Source organism: Podarcis raffonei, chromosome 6 (genome assembly GCF_027172205.1).
Source record: "Podarcis raffonei isolate rPodRaf1 chromosome 6, rPodRaf1.pri, whole genome shotgun sequence".
Classification (NCBI taxonomy): Eukaryota; Metazoa; Chordata; class Lepidosauria; order Squamata; family Lacertidae; genus Podarcis; species Podarcis raffonei.
In genome coordinates this window covers 7,610,664-7,625,347 of record NC_070607.1, presented here as the reverse complement: position 1 = coordinate 7,625,347, position 14,684 = coordinate 7,610,664, and the positions used below count along the sequence as shown (strand labels likewise).

Below are 14,684 nucleotides of genomic sequence, written 5' to 3'. Positions count from 1 at the left end.
TGATCCCTTATTTTCAAATCTGAAAGTTGACAGCTATGGTGGAGTGATCTACTGCAATGGAATAGGACTGGCTAACTGCATCTTTCTTCTCAACCCTCACTTCTTCCCACGCTTCTTCCCAAAGATACTCTTAATTCCAGCATTTTCCCTGTGCCCTAGAGGCATGAAGCATTACCAAGTTTTATTACGGCAAAAGCCAGTGACACTAAACACCACAAGATCAAACAAAAAGAAATCAACAACAACATCAGAAAAGAAAAAAAAAAGGATTACACAAGGGAACTTCGCAGTGTGCCATTCAACAGAAGAGATTTACGCTTCCTGATTACTAAAGTGCAAAATTTGGCCACCTCATATGATATTGAGCTTGAGGAATCTTCCAGAAGGTATTTTCGTAGAATTTCGGGGGAGGATTCCAAATAATGTTGTAGGGGTATGAATTTTGATAAAAGCGGCAAAATAAGTTGAACTCGCTCTTCACTATAAAATTCGCAAAATAGAAGGATGTGTGTGACAGATTCTACCTTATTAGACATACAGGGGCAGAGGCGCGCATGCATTGGTACCCGCGTGAATTTGCCGTACAGCACTGCTGAGGGCATTGTCTCAAAGCGGGCTCTAGAGAAAGCCCATCTATAAGCTTCGTTAGTGATGTTAGTTAAGTAAGGGGCAGCTGCAAAATTAGGCCAAGCTTTTAAACATCTATACGTCTCCAGGAGTAGGGCGTCTTCTTGTTGTAATTCGACATCGTAAAGTCTCTGAGTGATAATTGCTTTTGCCTTATTCAGAGTTCCCAAAAAAAGGTTTTCAGGGTTTAGGCCAATTTGTTTGATCTTATTAGTTATTTGCATAAGCCAAGGAAGCATTAGAGGCAGCAAGTTAGCAGCGGGACATAGTTGATGCTGCAGAGCTGGAGCCTTGTTTTTGGCTTCCCCACCTCACAGCTGATGTAAAAATATTTGCATCCCATGAGTAGACTGCATCACGTGGGCACTTTGCAGAGTAGCATCCCTTTCCCACCAGGGCCACTGAAGCTAGAGATGCAATACATTCTGGCTTACAAGTGTGAAATGAGGACATTCTCACAGGGTGGGAGGCAGCCAGAAGGGAGAAGCTGTGCGGGGGCAACTCTACCACCCCAGTAACATATGAATGGGCTCAGGGTCTCTCTGGACAAAGTATTTAGGCCAGCTCTCTGGCTAAAGCCTGCACATGGTGGCTGCTGCCAAATGGAAAGCCATTGGGATAGAACAATTCAATGTACCCTCAGGAAAGGTGTGATCCCATTTAAAGGAATCCTACCTGATCTAGTAGATTTGACAAGCAAACATGTCAAGAGAAGGGACTTGGAGACCAAGTTCTAGGTCAGGGGCCAGGGGTCATCAACCTTTTTCAGCTGTGGGCCGGTCCACTGTCCCTCAGCCCATGTGGTGGGCTGGACTATATTTTTTTTGGGGGGGGGATGAATAAATTCCTATGCTCCACAAATAATCCAGAGATGCATTTTAAATAAAAGCACACATTCTACTCATGTAAAAACACACTGATTCCCTGACCGTCCATGGGCCAGATTGAGAAGGTGATTGGGCCGCATCCGGCCCCCGGGCCTTAGGTTGTCTACCCCTGTTCTAGGTGGCTATGATTAGGATTAATTTCCTCAATGATGGAGCAAATCTCTCCCCCCCCCTTTTTAAAAGATGCTGGTGTTGGAATGGAGAAAACCTTCCTAACAACTTGATGAACTAAGAACGTTTTCGTTTTCACACTGCTTTTAACCATCTAAACTCTTCCAGCCCTATGAATCCATGATGCTAAGTGTGCTACTTTCCTGCATCCCTCCCCTGCTAGCTTTGCACGAATGCTTGCAAGTTTGACACTGCTGAGGTGTCTGCACAGTGCTAAGAATATGCAATAACCTTCTGGGAAAATGTTGTTCTTCTGATCAAACCTCGTTGAGTTTCCACAAGGTTTCTCAAGTGCATCACCTGAAGAGGAACCTCCAAATCAACTGCATATTTTCCTTTCTAGTGGTAACCCAAGGATGCTCAGAAGCCGCATGAAAAATGCAGAAACCTCAACTAAACAATATTTTGGCTTTCCTTGAAACCTCTAAGAACTTTCACCTGAGTGGCAACCACCAAATTTGCTTTAGGGTCTACAGAGGGATTTCTCTTTCTTTTGAATGTGAACGCAATCGTCATGACCATAACAAGTTTTAGGGGGAGAAGAGAGGGTGCCCTATGATGGACGAGGCCACTCACTCTATAGCAGGCATGTTGGGACCAGACATTGGACTGACTTCCTTGGCTTTCTGTAAGGCATGCTTCTGATTGAAAGCCTCTTCTTCTTCCTGCTCATCCTAAATAAAAAAACAGAACAACAACAAACCTATGGTTATGTGAAGCATACACAATAAACACACAAGACGTAACTGGCTGTACTTTCGAATAAATAAGGTATACTATTCATTGTATCAAATTGTACATTTCAAAGGAAGTCTTATAAAGTACAACGAAAAAAGCAGAAGACCCAGTAGATCAGTTCATTCATTATAAAAAGGTAAAGGTAAAGGTACCCCTGCCCGTACGGGCCAGTCTTGCCAGACTCTAGGGTTGTGCGCTCATCTCACTCAAGAGGCCGGGAGCCAGCGCTGTCCGCAGACACTTCTGGGTCACGTGGCCAGCGTGACAAAGCTACCCTGGCGAGGCAGAGCCGCACACGGAAACGCCGTTTACCTTCCCGCTGGTAAGCGGTCCCTATTTATCTACTTGCACCCGGGGGTGCTTTCGAACTGCTAGGTTGGCAGGCGCTGGGACCGAGCAATGGGAACGCACCCCGCCGCGGGGATTCGAACCGCTGACCATGCGATCGGCAAGCCCTAGGCGCTGAGGTTTTACCCACAGCGCCACCCGCGTCCCTCATTCATTATAGTCAGTTCATATTACATTTGAGCCTGTACTACTGATGAAGCCAATGATGGCAAAACAAGGCTAATATTCCAGAAATCCTCGTCTTAGACTCTGTGAAAGGATTCTGTGGAACTATAACAACCCTTCATGTGGATTATTGGACTCTATTAACAGACATGTGGAACAGACACTTATACATGTATGGACCTTATACATGAACTGACTATAGAATGAACAGATCTACTGGGTCTTCTGCTTTTTTCGTTGAACTTTATAAGACTTCTGTTGAAATCTACAATTTGATGCAATGAATAGTATACCTTATTTATCCTAAATAAAAGACAAAGGAGTTGGTTAAAAGGGAACATAGCAGAATTCACTATTTTCTCACATGTTATGAGCTTTGTTATAAGAGCAGCTGCCCGGCTGCAACACAGAGGTCTGCATGGTCACTTTAAATTCACAGATGTAACAGGCTTCTCCCATCTATCACACCACCACTGCTCTCCAAGTGCTCTGTTAAACAGCTTAAGTACTAAAGTTCTAGAGCAGGCAGGAAAAGGGAGCAGGGAGCAGAGCCAAGGAAAGCTATGGGTGCCTTGTTCCCCAGTGCATCCTGGAATTCAAAGGGACACTGTGCATTTCCAGTTTGCAACCCAGGAACCTCTAGTTATAAGACTGAAAATCACATCCAACTTTGCAAACAGAATTATCGGAGAGGTAACCACAGAGCAAGATGAGACCTGTGGAACCAGAGTTCTAGTTACAGGCAGGTAGCCATGTTGGTCTGCCGTAGTCGAAACAAAATAAAAAAAAATTCCTTCCAGTAGCACCTTCGATACCAATTAAGTTTGTTATTGGTATGAGCTTTCATGAAGTTGGTATGAAAGCTCATACCAATAACAAACTTAGCTGGTCTCTAAGGTGCTGTTGTTGTTGTTTAGTCGTTTAGTCGTGTCCAACTCTTCGTGACCCCATGGACCAGAGCACGCCAGGCACTCCTGTCTTCCGCTGCCTCCTGCAGTTTGGTCAAACTCATGCTGGTAGCTTCGAGAACACTATCCAACCATCTCGTCCTCTGTCGTCCCCTTCTCCTTGTGCCCTCCATCTTTCCCAACATCAGGGTCTTTTCCAGGGAGTCTTCTCTTCTCATGAGGTGGCCAAAGTATTGGAGCCTCAGCTTCAGGATCTGTCCTTCCAGTAAGCACTCAGGGCTGATTTCCTCCAGAATGGATAGGTTTGATCTTCTTGCAGTCCATGGGACTCTCAAGAGTCTCCTCCAGCACCATAATTCAAAAGCATCAATTCTTCGGCAATCGGCCTTCTTTATGGTCCAGCTCTCACTTCCATATATCACTACTGGGAAAACCATAGCTTTAACTATACAGGCCTTTGTTGGCAAGGTGATGTCTCTACTTTTTAAGATGCTGTCTAGGTTTGTCATTGCCCTTCTCCCAAGAAGCAGGCGTCTTTTAATTTCATGACTGCAGTCACCATCTGCAGGGATCATGGAGCCCAAGAAAGTAAAAACTCTCACTGCCTCCAGGTGCTACTGGAAGGGAAAAAAATTTATTCTGTGGAACCACTTATGACTCCAATTTCGAGCTGAAACCAGTTGTTTTTGAAATCAAATTTGAAGTTAAAGCTTTTAAAAATCTTGACAACACTGCATCACATGAAGGTGAGCAGACCTGGAACTGACTTCTAAGTCCTAAGACCTCAGCCCCAAGCATGGATACTTGGAAGCAAGTCACATTCATGGAGGCAGCTGCCCATTCAAACTGCCTCCCATTACATATCAGGCAGATGTGGTCTTTATCATCTTCTCAGAGACTGTCGAAGACATTCCTTCTTAAACAAGCCTTTTAAGTGGAGTTTGCTTGTCTTTTAAATCCCAGGTTGCGCCTGCATTTAATCTGAACTGTTCTATATCTGAAATTGTTTTATGTGTTATTGTTAAATCGAAGCGATTCACAAATGGAACTCAGTAAACGAATGGACATTTCACTGTCATCTCTGTTTACAGGTTTTGGAGATTCCTGCAGTTGTTTTTGAAGCTAGAAACTGATCACGAGCCAGCTTTTCTTTTGCAAAGAGCAAGAAGTTGAAGTTGTGTTTGTGTGTGTGTGTCACCCAACTGACACTTCACACACTTCCTAATTGATTTATGGAATTTGCTGCTACAAGATACGGCGATGACCACTAGAGGATTAGGGGGAGTTAAAAGCGGATTAGACAAATTCAGGGAGAATAAGCCTCTCAACTGGATTTTTGCAATGATAGACATACAATATTTCCCTGTTTGTGGCCTGAAAGTTCCTTATCACTAGATAATTGCATGTATGGGTGAGTATAACAGCATGAAGGAGCTGTTGCCTTCATGCCCCGTCCTGGGCTTCCCAGAAGTAACTGGATGGGCATTGTTGGAAACCAGTGGCTGAGCTAGATGGATCTTTGGTCTGTCCCAGCAGGGCCGTTCTTAAGCTCTGAAAAGCATTTTCAGCACACAGCTCTCTTGCAATGATGGCAGTTCTGCGTTCAGGACCCTCATTATCTGTATTATCCCACAAAGTCCGTATATTCCATATTCCAAATGTCAATTGTCTTTTACAACCGCTGGGTGTTGACGCCACTGGGCATGGTAATACAGTTAGAGGGGAAAGGGAGACAGACTCTGTTTAGGGCACCTTTTCTAGCCCCTCCTGCTTTTCGGGGTGAGCAGAGTGTGTTAGGATATTTCTGTTCCACCTTAAAAGGGAGCAGGATGTTTGTGTCACAGCCTGCGTATTTCCTGTCTCACAGGATGTTTATGTCGTCTGTTCCTTTCGTTTTCTGCTTGTTGCCTGAGCAGCCGGAGCAGGCGGAGCAGGCGGTCATGCAACAAGCCCTAAATAGGACTGCTCACTCATGGATAAACATATAGCAAAAATTATCTGAACAGGGAGCTCCTTGTAAGTTGCATTGCTCCCTGGGAACAGGGTGGGTGAGTGGGCACTGTCCTTTGGCCTGGAAAGGAGGTTGCATTTACTTTCACCTCTGAAGTTGTTATTATCGTTTATCACACTTACACCCCACTCTTCTTCCAAACACCTCTGAGGGTCACAGTCTTGGGGTCTCGGACGCCTCAGAGCTTAGGGCAGCTGCTTCTGGCTTCCATCACCAGACGGAGACCTTCTTCTCTGTCTTCCCATCTGACCAGAGGAGCCCTGCTCATCACTGGGTGGGGAGATAACCTAGCCAACCAGCCTGTCCTCTGCACTGCCTCCTTTCCTTGACTTCACTAGAGGAGCTGAGGTCCTACCAAGCCTTACCAAATCTGCCCTGCTTTGCCTCAGCAGTGCTTGTTTCTGTAGGTCAGCTAGAACTGAGTCACACACCTCAAGATGATTCTTGGAGCAATGCAGAAGGAGGGCACGACATTGCCCTCTCCACAGCTGGTATATTTACAGCTTACTTCTGAATTAGGCAAGTTACCGCCACCATTCTGCTTCCACTTCCTTCTAGGTGTCATTTTTATTAATTATATGGGCACAAAATACTGTGGGGGGCCCTCTCTCTCTCCTGCTGGGGAGATGCGTATTTGTCTGCTTCAGAGTTAAATTAGACAATGCCATCGATTACTACGCTCTATTACACCCACATTAGCCATGTCAGAGATACATTTGCACTGGAGAGTCTTGCTTGGAGTCCAGGAAGTACAAGTTGATGAATCTGTGCTGGAAATGGGAGATATGGAACGGGATCATTCCATTCCCACTCTGAGAGCGGCAACCGGCCCAGTTGCTTAGCTAGCTCACTGTAACCCGTGTGGTTTCCTGGAACACCGTCACACACCAATTCCCAGTGATGCCTTCCTTGGCATGGCCCCAACTCATAATTGTTAGTTAATGATAACTGTTCCACTGTCAGATACCAGAGGATTTGGAGGAAAACAAATAACATTTGGGGCACGGTGCTTTCAGAGCACTGACTGTAATAAACCCTGACCTTTGTAATAAACGGAATGACCGTTGCCTCCAAACAGGTAATCCGAGGGCCAAAGTAGATGCAATGCCATACATGCAATTAGCAATTGTGTGAAAGGCTTTTAAAAAAGTTTAAAAAAGTGTGGAAAAATCCAGATCAGAAGAAGAAGAAGAGTTTGGATTTGATATCCCGCTTTATCACTCCCCTAAGGAGTCTCAAAGTGGCTAACAATCTCCTTTCCCTTCCTTCCCCACAACAAACACTCTGTGTGGTGAGTGAGGCTGAGAGACTTCAGAGAAGTGTGACTAGCCCAAGGTCACCCAGCAGCTGCATGTGGAGGAGTCGGGAAGCAAACCTAGTTCACCAGATTACGAGTCTACCGCTCTTAACCACTACATCACACTGGCTCCAGACTTTGGTGAGGTCCTCAGGACCACAGTAGCCTCTCATCCTCCACACTAGGGAGGAACACCATCTGGCTTGGGGCCCCACCCCAGCAATTTACTTTTAAGAAGCCATTTGCAGAAATGGTCATTTCATGAATGGTGTTGTGCCCGGTTTGGCCCTGAAAGGAAAAGATCCCTTGGCAAATTCTCCTGCACAAGCCCCACAAGCCCTACTGTCACAGGGAAAGGTTGAGAGATCAAAAACAAAACTCAGCCAGGCAGATCAGTTGCTTTTGCCGTGGATGCAGAAAGGATTGGCCAGTCACATCTCACAGAAATTTAATCAGTGAGGGAAAATAATAGGTACTGGGAATTCAAGGCAGTGAGAAAAAACTAGGAACAGGGCCTCCTTTGTGGGGGCACCTCTCCCTTGGAACTTTAGGGATGCTTTTAACTGCTTGTTTGCACTGTGTTGTTTACAGGGATCTTTGCTGCTTTATTCTCTTTTAAATCTTTATTCTCTTTTTTAATTGGGTTGTTTTCCGTGGTAATCTATTATCATTTTTAATACTCGCTGCCAGTCAATATAGGCAACGCTGGGCTAGATGGACCAATGGTCTGTATTTTTAAAAACAATCTTGCATATTCCAGAGTGAGGACTTGCCACTCAGTATCTTCTGTGGTTTTGCTCTGGTGAGCAGGGGCTCAAATCGCGTCCCATCAAAATTATATCCGCGTCACTAAGAACATATTACAGTCTGGATGGAGCTAAAGTGGCTTTTTCCAAAGAAGTCTAGATTTACCTTTGTCAGCTCCTGCGCATTAGCTAGGTTATCCACAGCAATGGCCAAGAAAACATTAAGCAGGGTATCTAAAAGAGTTGAGGGTGAATGAAGCATCCGATTAGACCAGCTGGATGGACATCATGCAGACATTCCTGCCTTGTGGAAGAGGATAATGGCACCCGCCCCGCTAATTAGGGGCCTATACTGCACCAGGACGGGTTGAAAGATGGACTCTCACATGATCATAGGGGAGTTTTCTGTGTCTTCACTATACCAATCTAGAAACTTAGCAAAATGGTGTGGTTATATCCCATGCGATCTTCCTTTTATATCTTTCCTTCAAATATCGTCAGTTTGGCATGGGATCCTGCCAACCACAGAAAAACGATAACCGCCTCACCTACCCAAGGGCTATGATTTCAAACACAGGACCACTTCTACAAGTGTCTCCTGGTGCCTAGACTCAGGAATATGGCAGAGCGAAGGGGATGGGCTGCTTAGGACTAAAAGGACAGTCATTTGGGCCAAGCAGCAAGTCAAGATAAAATTCAAACTAGACAAGATGCCAGGAGATGCATTATCAGTCGCCACAGAGCTTTTAAAAACTGAAATTCAACTTCTGGATCAAGGGAGATGGAGGAGGGTGGGGAATACATAACCTTCCCCCTCCAAGTATTCTTATTTTTTAAATTGTGCCTCTCCTGCTACTTTTACAAAGGAATTTTTTTTCTCCTAGTGGGAGATAAAAAAAATGGATTAGAAAAATTGCCTGGGGAGAAATTGCAACTCTTCCTCCCATCCCCTCCTGTTTTGCAGCCTACCATGGCAACACTTTGGTACAAACAAACCATGGTGTAGAACATGGGTAGGGAATCTAAGGCCCAGGGGCTGGATCCGGCCCGATCGCCTTCTCGATCCGGCCTGCAGACGGTCCAGGAATCAGCATGTTTTTACATGAGTAGAATATGTCCTTTTATTTAAAATGCATCTCCGGGTTATTTGCGGGGCATAGGAATTCATTCATCATTCCCCCCCCCCCCAAATATAGTCCGGCCCCCCACATGGTCTGAGGGAGGGTGGACCGGCCCCCTTCTGAATAAGGTTTCTGACCCCTGGTGTAGATATTGGTAATGCAGTTCCTCTTTGACTCTAAAAATACAAGAAAATGCAGCAACATTGACAGAAGTGCTCTCAGACTACTTCTCTCCATGGTGCTGAAATTTACAAAATATCACTTCAGAACCACCATCATGGCAGAGCAATAGGAAGGATACAGTTTCCAAAAAGTGTGAGGATGATGAAGTAGATGGATGACCACATTCCTGAGCTGACGCCACCTTGGGAGCGAATTCCATTGTACATCACTTCATTCCAGTCTTCCCCTGTCAAAATCTAAACAAACAAACAGCTCTTATAACAACGTCCTTATTTTACACTCCAGAAGAGGATGTTTCAGTTATGGAGAGCCTACTAAGTCACTGAAACAAAGGGGAAAAAAGGAAGGAATGAAATAAAGAAGGAAGGCACCTTTTCCTTCCTTCTTCTAACCAACCATCCATTTTTCCTTGGCCTCAAATTCTGCCTTTCTTATATAACAATAAGGCAAAAGAATAGTCAGAACTGTACAAAAGGGGTACAGTCCTTCCTCAGAGACCTTACTGTCTTACTGCCTAATTTAGAAAAGACGGGTTGGAAGTGGGGGCAAAGAAAAGCCCAATAAAAGAATAAAAAGTAAAGTAAAGGGACCCCTGACCATTAGGTCCAGTCGTGACCAACTCTGGGGTTGCGGCGCTCATCTCGCTTTATTAGCTGAGAGAGCCAGCGTACAGCTTCCGGGTCATGTGGCCAACATGACTAAGCCGCTTCTGGCGAACCACAGCAGTGCACGGAAACACCGTTTACCTTCCTGCCGGAGCGGTACCTATTTATCTACTTGCACTTTGACGTGTTCTCGAACTGCTAGGTTGGCAGGAGCAGGGACCGAGCAATGGGAGCTCACCCCTTCGTGGGGATTCGAACCACCGACCTTCTGATCGGCAAGTCCTAGGCTCTGTGGTTTAACCCACAGCGCCACACATAGACATAATAAAAGAATACTGGGAGCTAAAACTACAGAATCAGCTGCACTGAACAACTTCAGGCCGCAGATGGGGGAAACTCTTAATTTCCGACTGGTCCTCCCAAATAAAAAAGAAAAAGTACAAACACAGTTTCTAGTACATGCCAGTAGGTGGTTCCCCCGCACAGGGTGCTGGGCCAAGGGGACACAAAATTGAGAAGATCCATCATTGAGAAGATCTGTTTGGGGGCACCAAATTTGGCCTTGCTCAGGGCGCCATACCACCGAAGATTACCAAAGTCCACCCCTGTTTATATCCAGTGCTACTGTTCTGCTCATGCAGCAGACTTCAACTTGTGCAACTGAACAGCCCCCTCTCCTCTCCTCCTGTACACCTTCAAAATATGGTCCAGAGGGTTTGTGGGCCCTCTGTTGCCTGTGTACCTTGGCTCTGAGGAAGAGGCAGCGAAGAGTTTGCTCTCATTAGGAGTCTTTGCAATGTCAAGGTGGTGTTCCTTGAAAGCTTTGGCTCAAAGAGTTATTTTTGAGAAAGGATTCATTTAAAGGGAAAGAGAGGACACGTCCCTCTCAACAGAGAGGACTAGGCTGTTGCAGCCAGGTGTGTAAGTGTTGTGGGAGATTCAGAAGAAAGAGCAAGGAAAGGAACAGAGGGCAGCTGAGTTTCTATGGAGCACAGAATTAGGGGAAGATAGAATAATGGGATTATGGTGAGTGAATGGGGCATGGAGAGCTTTATTATAAAGAAAAGGAGAATGTCAAAGCAAAAGGGAGCCACTGCAGAAACTGAAGTCAATGGGTGACAGGATCAGAGCAGTGAAAGAAAGCTATTTTAAAAGAGGTACTCTGAAATGACAAAAAATTGTGAGTGGCTACTCTGGTCCGGAGGTGGTTGAAGTAGCATTAACCATACCATATATGAAGATTTCAGGACAGATTTGAGGGCTGCTACACACACGGGTGGCGCTGTGGTCTAAACCACTGAGCCTCTTGGGCTTGCTGATCAGAAGGTCGGTGGTTCGAATCACCGCAATGGGGTGAGCTCCCATTGCTCGGTCCCAGCTTCTGCCAACTTAGCAGTTCGAAAGCACGCCAAAAGGTGCAAGTAGATAAATAGGTACTGTTCCAGCGGGAAGGTAAACGGCGTTTCCATGCGCTGCTCTGGTTTTGCCAGAAGCAGCTTTAGTCAACAAACACCGGCTCCCTCGGCCTGTAAAGCGAGATGAGCGCCGCAACCCCAGAGTCGCCTGTGACTGGACTTAACTGTCAGGGGTCCTTTACCTTTACCTTTTTTCACACAAGTTAAGTATGCAGGGTTGCTTCAAAAGAGCTCCTCACGCATCAGTAAGTTTTTGTTCTTTCGGGGGTTGCTCTTGACCTGTGTTGACCAAGGATGTGTAAAACATCCACTTAGGGTTGTTACAGAACAACACACCTCTACAGATGAGTGATGAGTGAGGGCCACCAGATTGGTTGCAAGACAGCCTTCTCCACACAAAGTGCACATGATATTTACACGTTACTCTTCAATATGTAGTACAATTTCTCTGTCTGTGGTTGCCTCGTAAAGGTAAAGGGACCCCTGACCGTTAGGTCCAGTCGTGACCGACGCTGGGGTTGCGGCGCTCATTTCGCTTTATTGGCCGAGGGAGCCGGCGTACAGCTTCCGGGTCATGTGGCCAGAATGACTAAGCCGCTTCTGGCGAACCAGAGCAGCGCACAGAAACGCCGTTTACCTTCCCGCCGGAGCGGTACCTATTTATCTACTTGTACTCTGATGTGCTTTCAAACTGCTAGGTTGGCAGGAGCTGGGACCAAGCAACGGGAGCTCACCCCGTCGCGGGGATTCGAACCGCCGACCTTCTGATCGGCAAGTCCTAGGCTCTGTGGTTTAACCCACGACGCCACCCGCGTCCCTATGTGGTTGCCTTGTAGGGACTGGGAAATGCATCATTTAATGATGTTAGGACATGATCTAAGTGTTGGGATGGCTTTGAGAGGCAGGATGGTATATATTATTTATCAATTTTCCTTCCACTTACACACTTGAGTAAAATTAGCATCTAGTTTGGCAGAGTTAAAAATATACCATCCTTTGCAACATTAACATGGAAACTTGGGAGAAAACTTTCTGTAGCTTTCTGTAATTATCCAGGTTGCCTCTGGCAGATAGAACCTTCCCATTTATTTATCCCTCTGCATAAATAACAACATCAAAGTCCTTAATGCAAGGACATAAAAATATTGTTTGCTTACATAAAGCTGCAGCCTCAACTTAAAACGGCAGTGAAACAAGTCAGGCAAAATATACAGTGGTACTTCAGGTTAAGTACTTAATTCGTTCTGGAGGTCCGTTCTTAACCTGAAACTGTTCTTAACCTGAAGCACCACTTTAGCTAATGGGGCCTCCTGCTGACGCTGCGCCGCCGGAGCACGATTTCTGTTCTCATCCTGAAGCAAAGTTCTTAACCTGAAGCACTATTTCTGGGTTAGCGGAGTCTGTAACCTGAAGAGTATGTAACCTGAAGTGTATGTAACCTGAGGTACCACTGTACTTCTAGATTACAAAACACATGGTTCAGATCAAAGATGGCACCTGTGCTTGGAAGAGCACAGACAGTGCATCCTACCCCTAAGGCTGCGTGATGAGAAAGAGAGTGTTTTTCAGGTGGGAGGAATTAATAAGGATTATGTTCCATCCTTCCTGGGCAAGCAGAGGATGTGGCCTCACAAAAGTGCCCTCTAGGAAATTACAGGAAACTCCATGCGTCTTAACCCTTTGCTCACATAGCAAACATGGAATTTTATATTTAGACAGGGACATCATTTCCCCACAATAAGCTGCACTACACATTGCTGAGGAGAACTTGATTACCATTTTCAGAGGCAGCCTCGTGTCTCTCCTATCACCTGCCCTGAATCACAGCCGACTACTTAAACAAGAAGCATTACTAAAGGACACAGGCATCTGAGCTCATTTCTTCAGCTGCAGGCTCCTCGCCCCCAGAGTTATACCTGGAAAACTGTCATGATGGCTGCAGGGAAGGTGTCAAAGTTTGCAGAAGGAGTCCCATCCATAAAATTAAATCTGTAAAGAAGTAAAAAAACAAAAAAACAAGCTATAACAAGCTTCTTCTTCTGGCCCACCAGCAGATTAATTTACCCAGCCTCCTTGTCCTCCCCTCTATCTCGTCTCCTGCTACTGTCATTTTGGTAATTTCCACATAGATATGATGAAAGTGGTGTGTATTTCTGCATCCCACTCTCCTACACATGTTTATCTACTTTGTATACTCTATTCTGCAACCAAGATTCAAGATTCGATATAATTCTCTATGTATTTTTTGCACGTGGTACGAGGTGGCAGAAGAAAATGGAGGGAAAGTTAAGAGCAAATAGTAGAAAAGATGAACAAGATTCAGCAACAGGAGCGATAGAGAACAGTAGGGATCTGTGTAAGACCCTCAGTTCCACCTCCTGGTCCCTGATAGCACTGTCCAGATCTAGCACTGCTTTCCTGGGATCAGGCATAGGCAAACTCGGCCCTCCAGGTGTTTTGGGACTACAACTCCCATGATCCCTAGCTAACAGGACCAGTGGTCAGGGATGATGGGAATTGTAATCCCAAAACATCTGGAGGGCCGAGTTTGCCTATGCCTACACATTTTTAAGTCTTTCTCTACAGGAGTGAAGGCAATAAACCCTTCAACAGTGAGGTGGAACATTTCTTAGGAACGCCAAATTCTGCAGCGATGAGTTAATTCAATGCCTGTGCAGCAAAAACCTACAGACACGGAGAACGCATGCAACCAAGGCATGTAATTCTCGCCAGAAATCAGTACAAACAGTTCTGTTTGTTTGTTTGTTTGTTCTTTAAAAAAATGTTTAGGGGTACTCTCGTTTTCCTACTCATATTGAAATACCACCCCTCAATGAGGCCAAACTTAGATTCACAAAAAAGCACTGAGTACAAATAGGCCACTATAAGTTGGAGGAATAAAGCAAGCAATTGTCTTAGGGTGCTTGAGGAGAAGCAAGTAGCTTTATGGATAAACAGTCTGGTGAAAGCTAGTGAGGCAGCTTTATGAAATATTCTGATATACTGGTCGGCATTTCAAAAACAAGCAAACATGGCCTGGCCATTTACTGTATTTTTGGTTTTTATGGAAGCCGCCCAGAGTGGCTGGGGAGGCCCAGCCAGATGGGCGGGGTATAAATAATAAATTATTATTATTATTATTATTATTACTTACCTGCCACCAAAGAGCTGCATCCCAAGCAGGGCAAAGACTACAATGAAGAGGAAAAGGAGGAAGAGGAGGCTGATAATAGACTTCATAGAACTCATCAGTGAGACCACCAAATTCCTCAAGGAAGCCCAATACCTGGAAAATCCAGATGTTACTGTAGCATGCTTCCTAAAGCATTGCAATGCTCTTTCAACTTGGGCTGGCTTTTGTTAGCCAGCAGGTGTGTGCATGCCTGTGTGTCGGGGGCAGAAGGGGAGTTTCCATTATTTGATCAGTGTTGTCCAATTTTTTTATCTTTATTTAGCTTTGTT

General features: G+C 45.3%; 1 protein-coding gene across 5 annotated transcripts in view; it reads right to left on the bottom strand.

Annotated features, from left to right (window-relative positions):
* The window catches only part of CACNA1E (calcium voltage-gated channel subunit alpha1 E), a 484,689-nt gene that overhangs the window by 118,212 nt on the left and 351,793 nt on the right, over positions 1-14,684 (bottom strand). For all 5 annotated transcript variants that reach the window (XM_053391318.1, XM_053391316.1, XM_053391315.1 and 2 more), the window contains exons 16-20: positions 14,377-14,508; positions 13,139-13,211; positions 9,321-9,438; positions 8,065-8,132; positions 2,262-2,359 (exon numbers count right to left, since the gene is read on the bottom strand). In XM_053391318.1, coding sequence (XP_053247293.1) covers positions 2,262-2,359; positions 8,065-8,132; positions 9,321-9,438; positions 13,139-13,211; positions 14,377-14,508 — 489 coding nt within the window. The remainder of the gene's footprint in view (positions 1-2,261; positions 2,360-8,064; positions 8,133-9,320; positions 9,439-13,138; positions 13,212-14,376; positions 14,509-14,684) is intronic.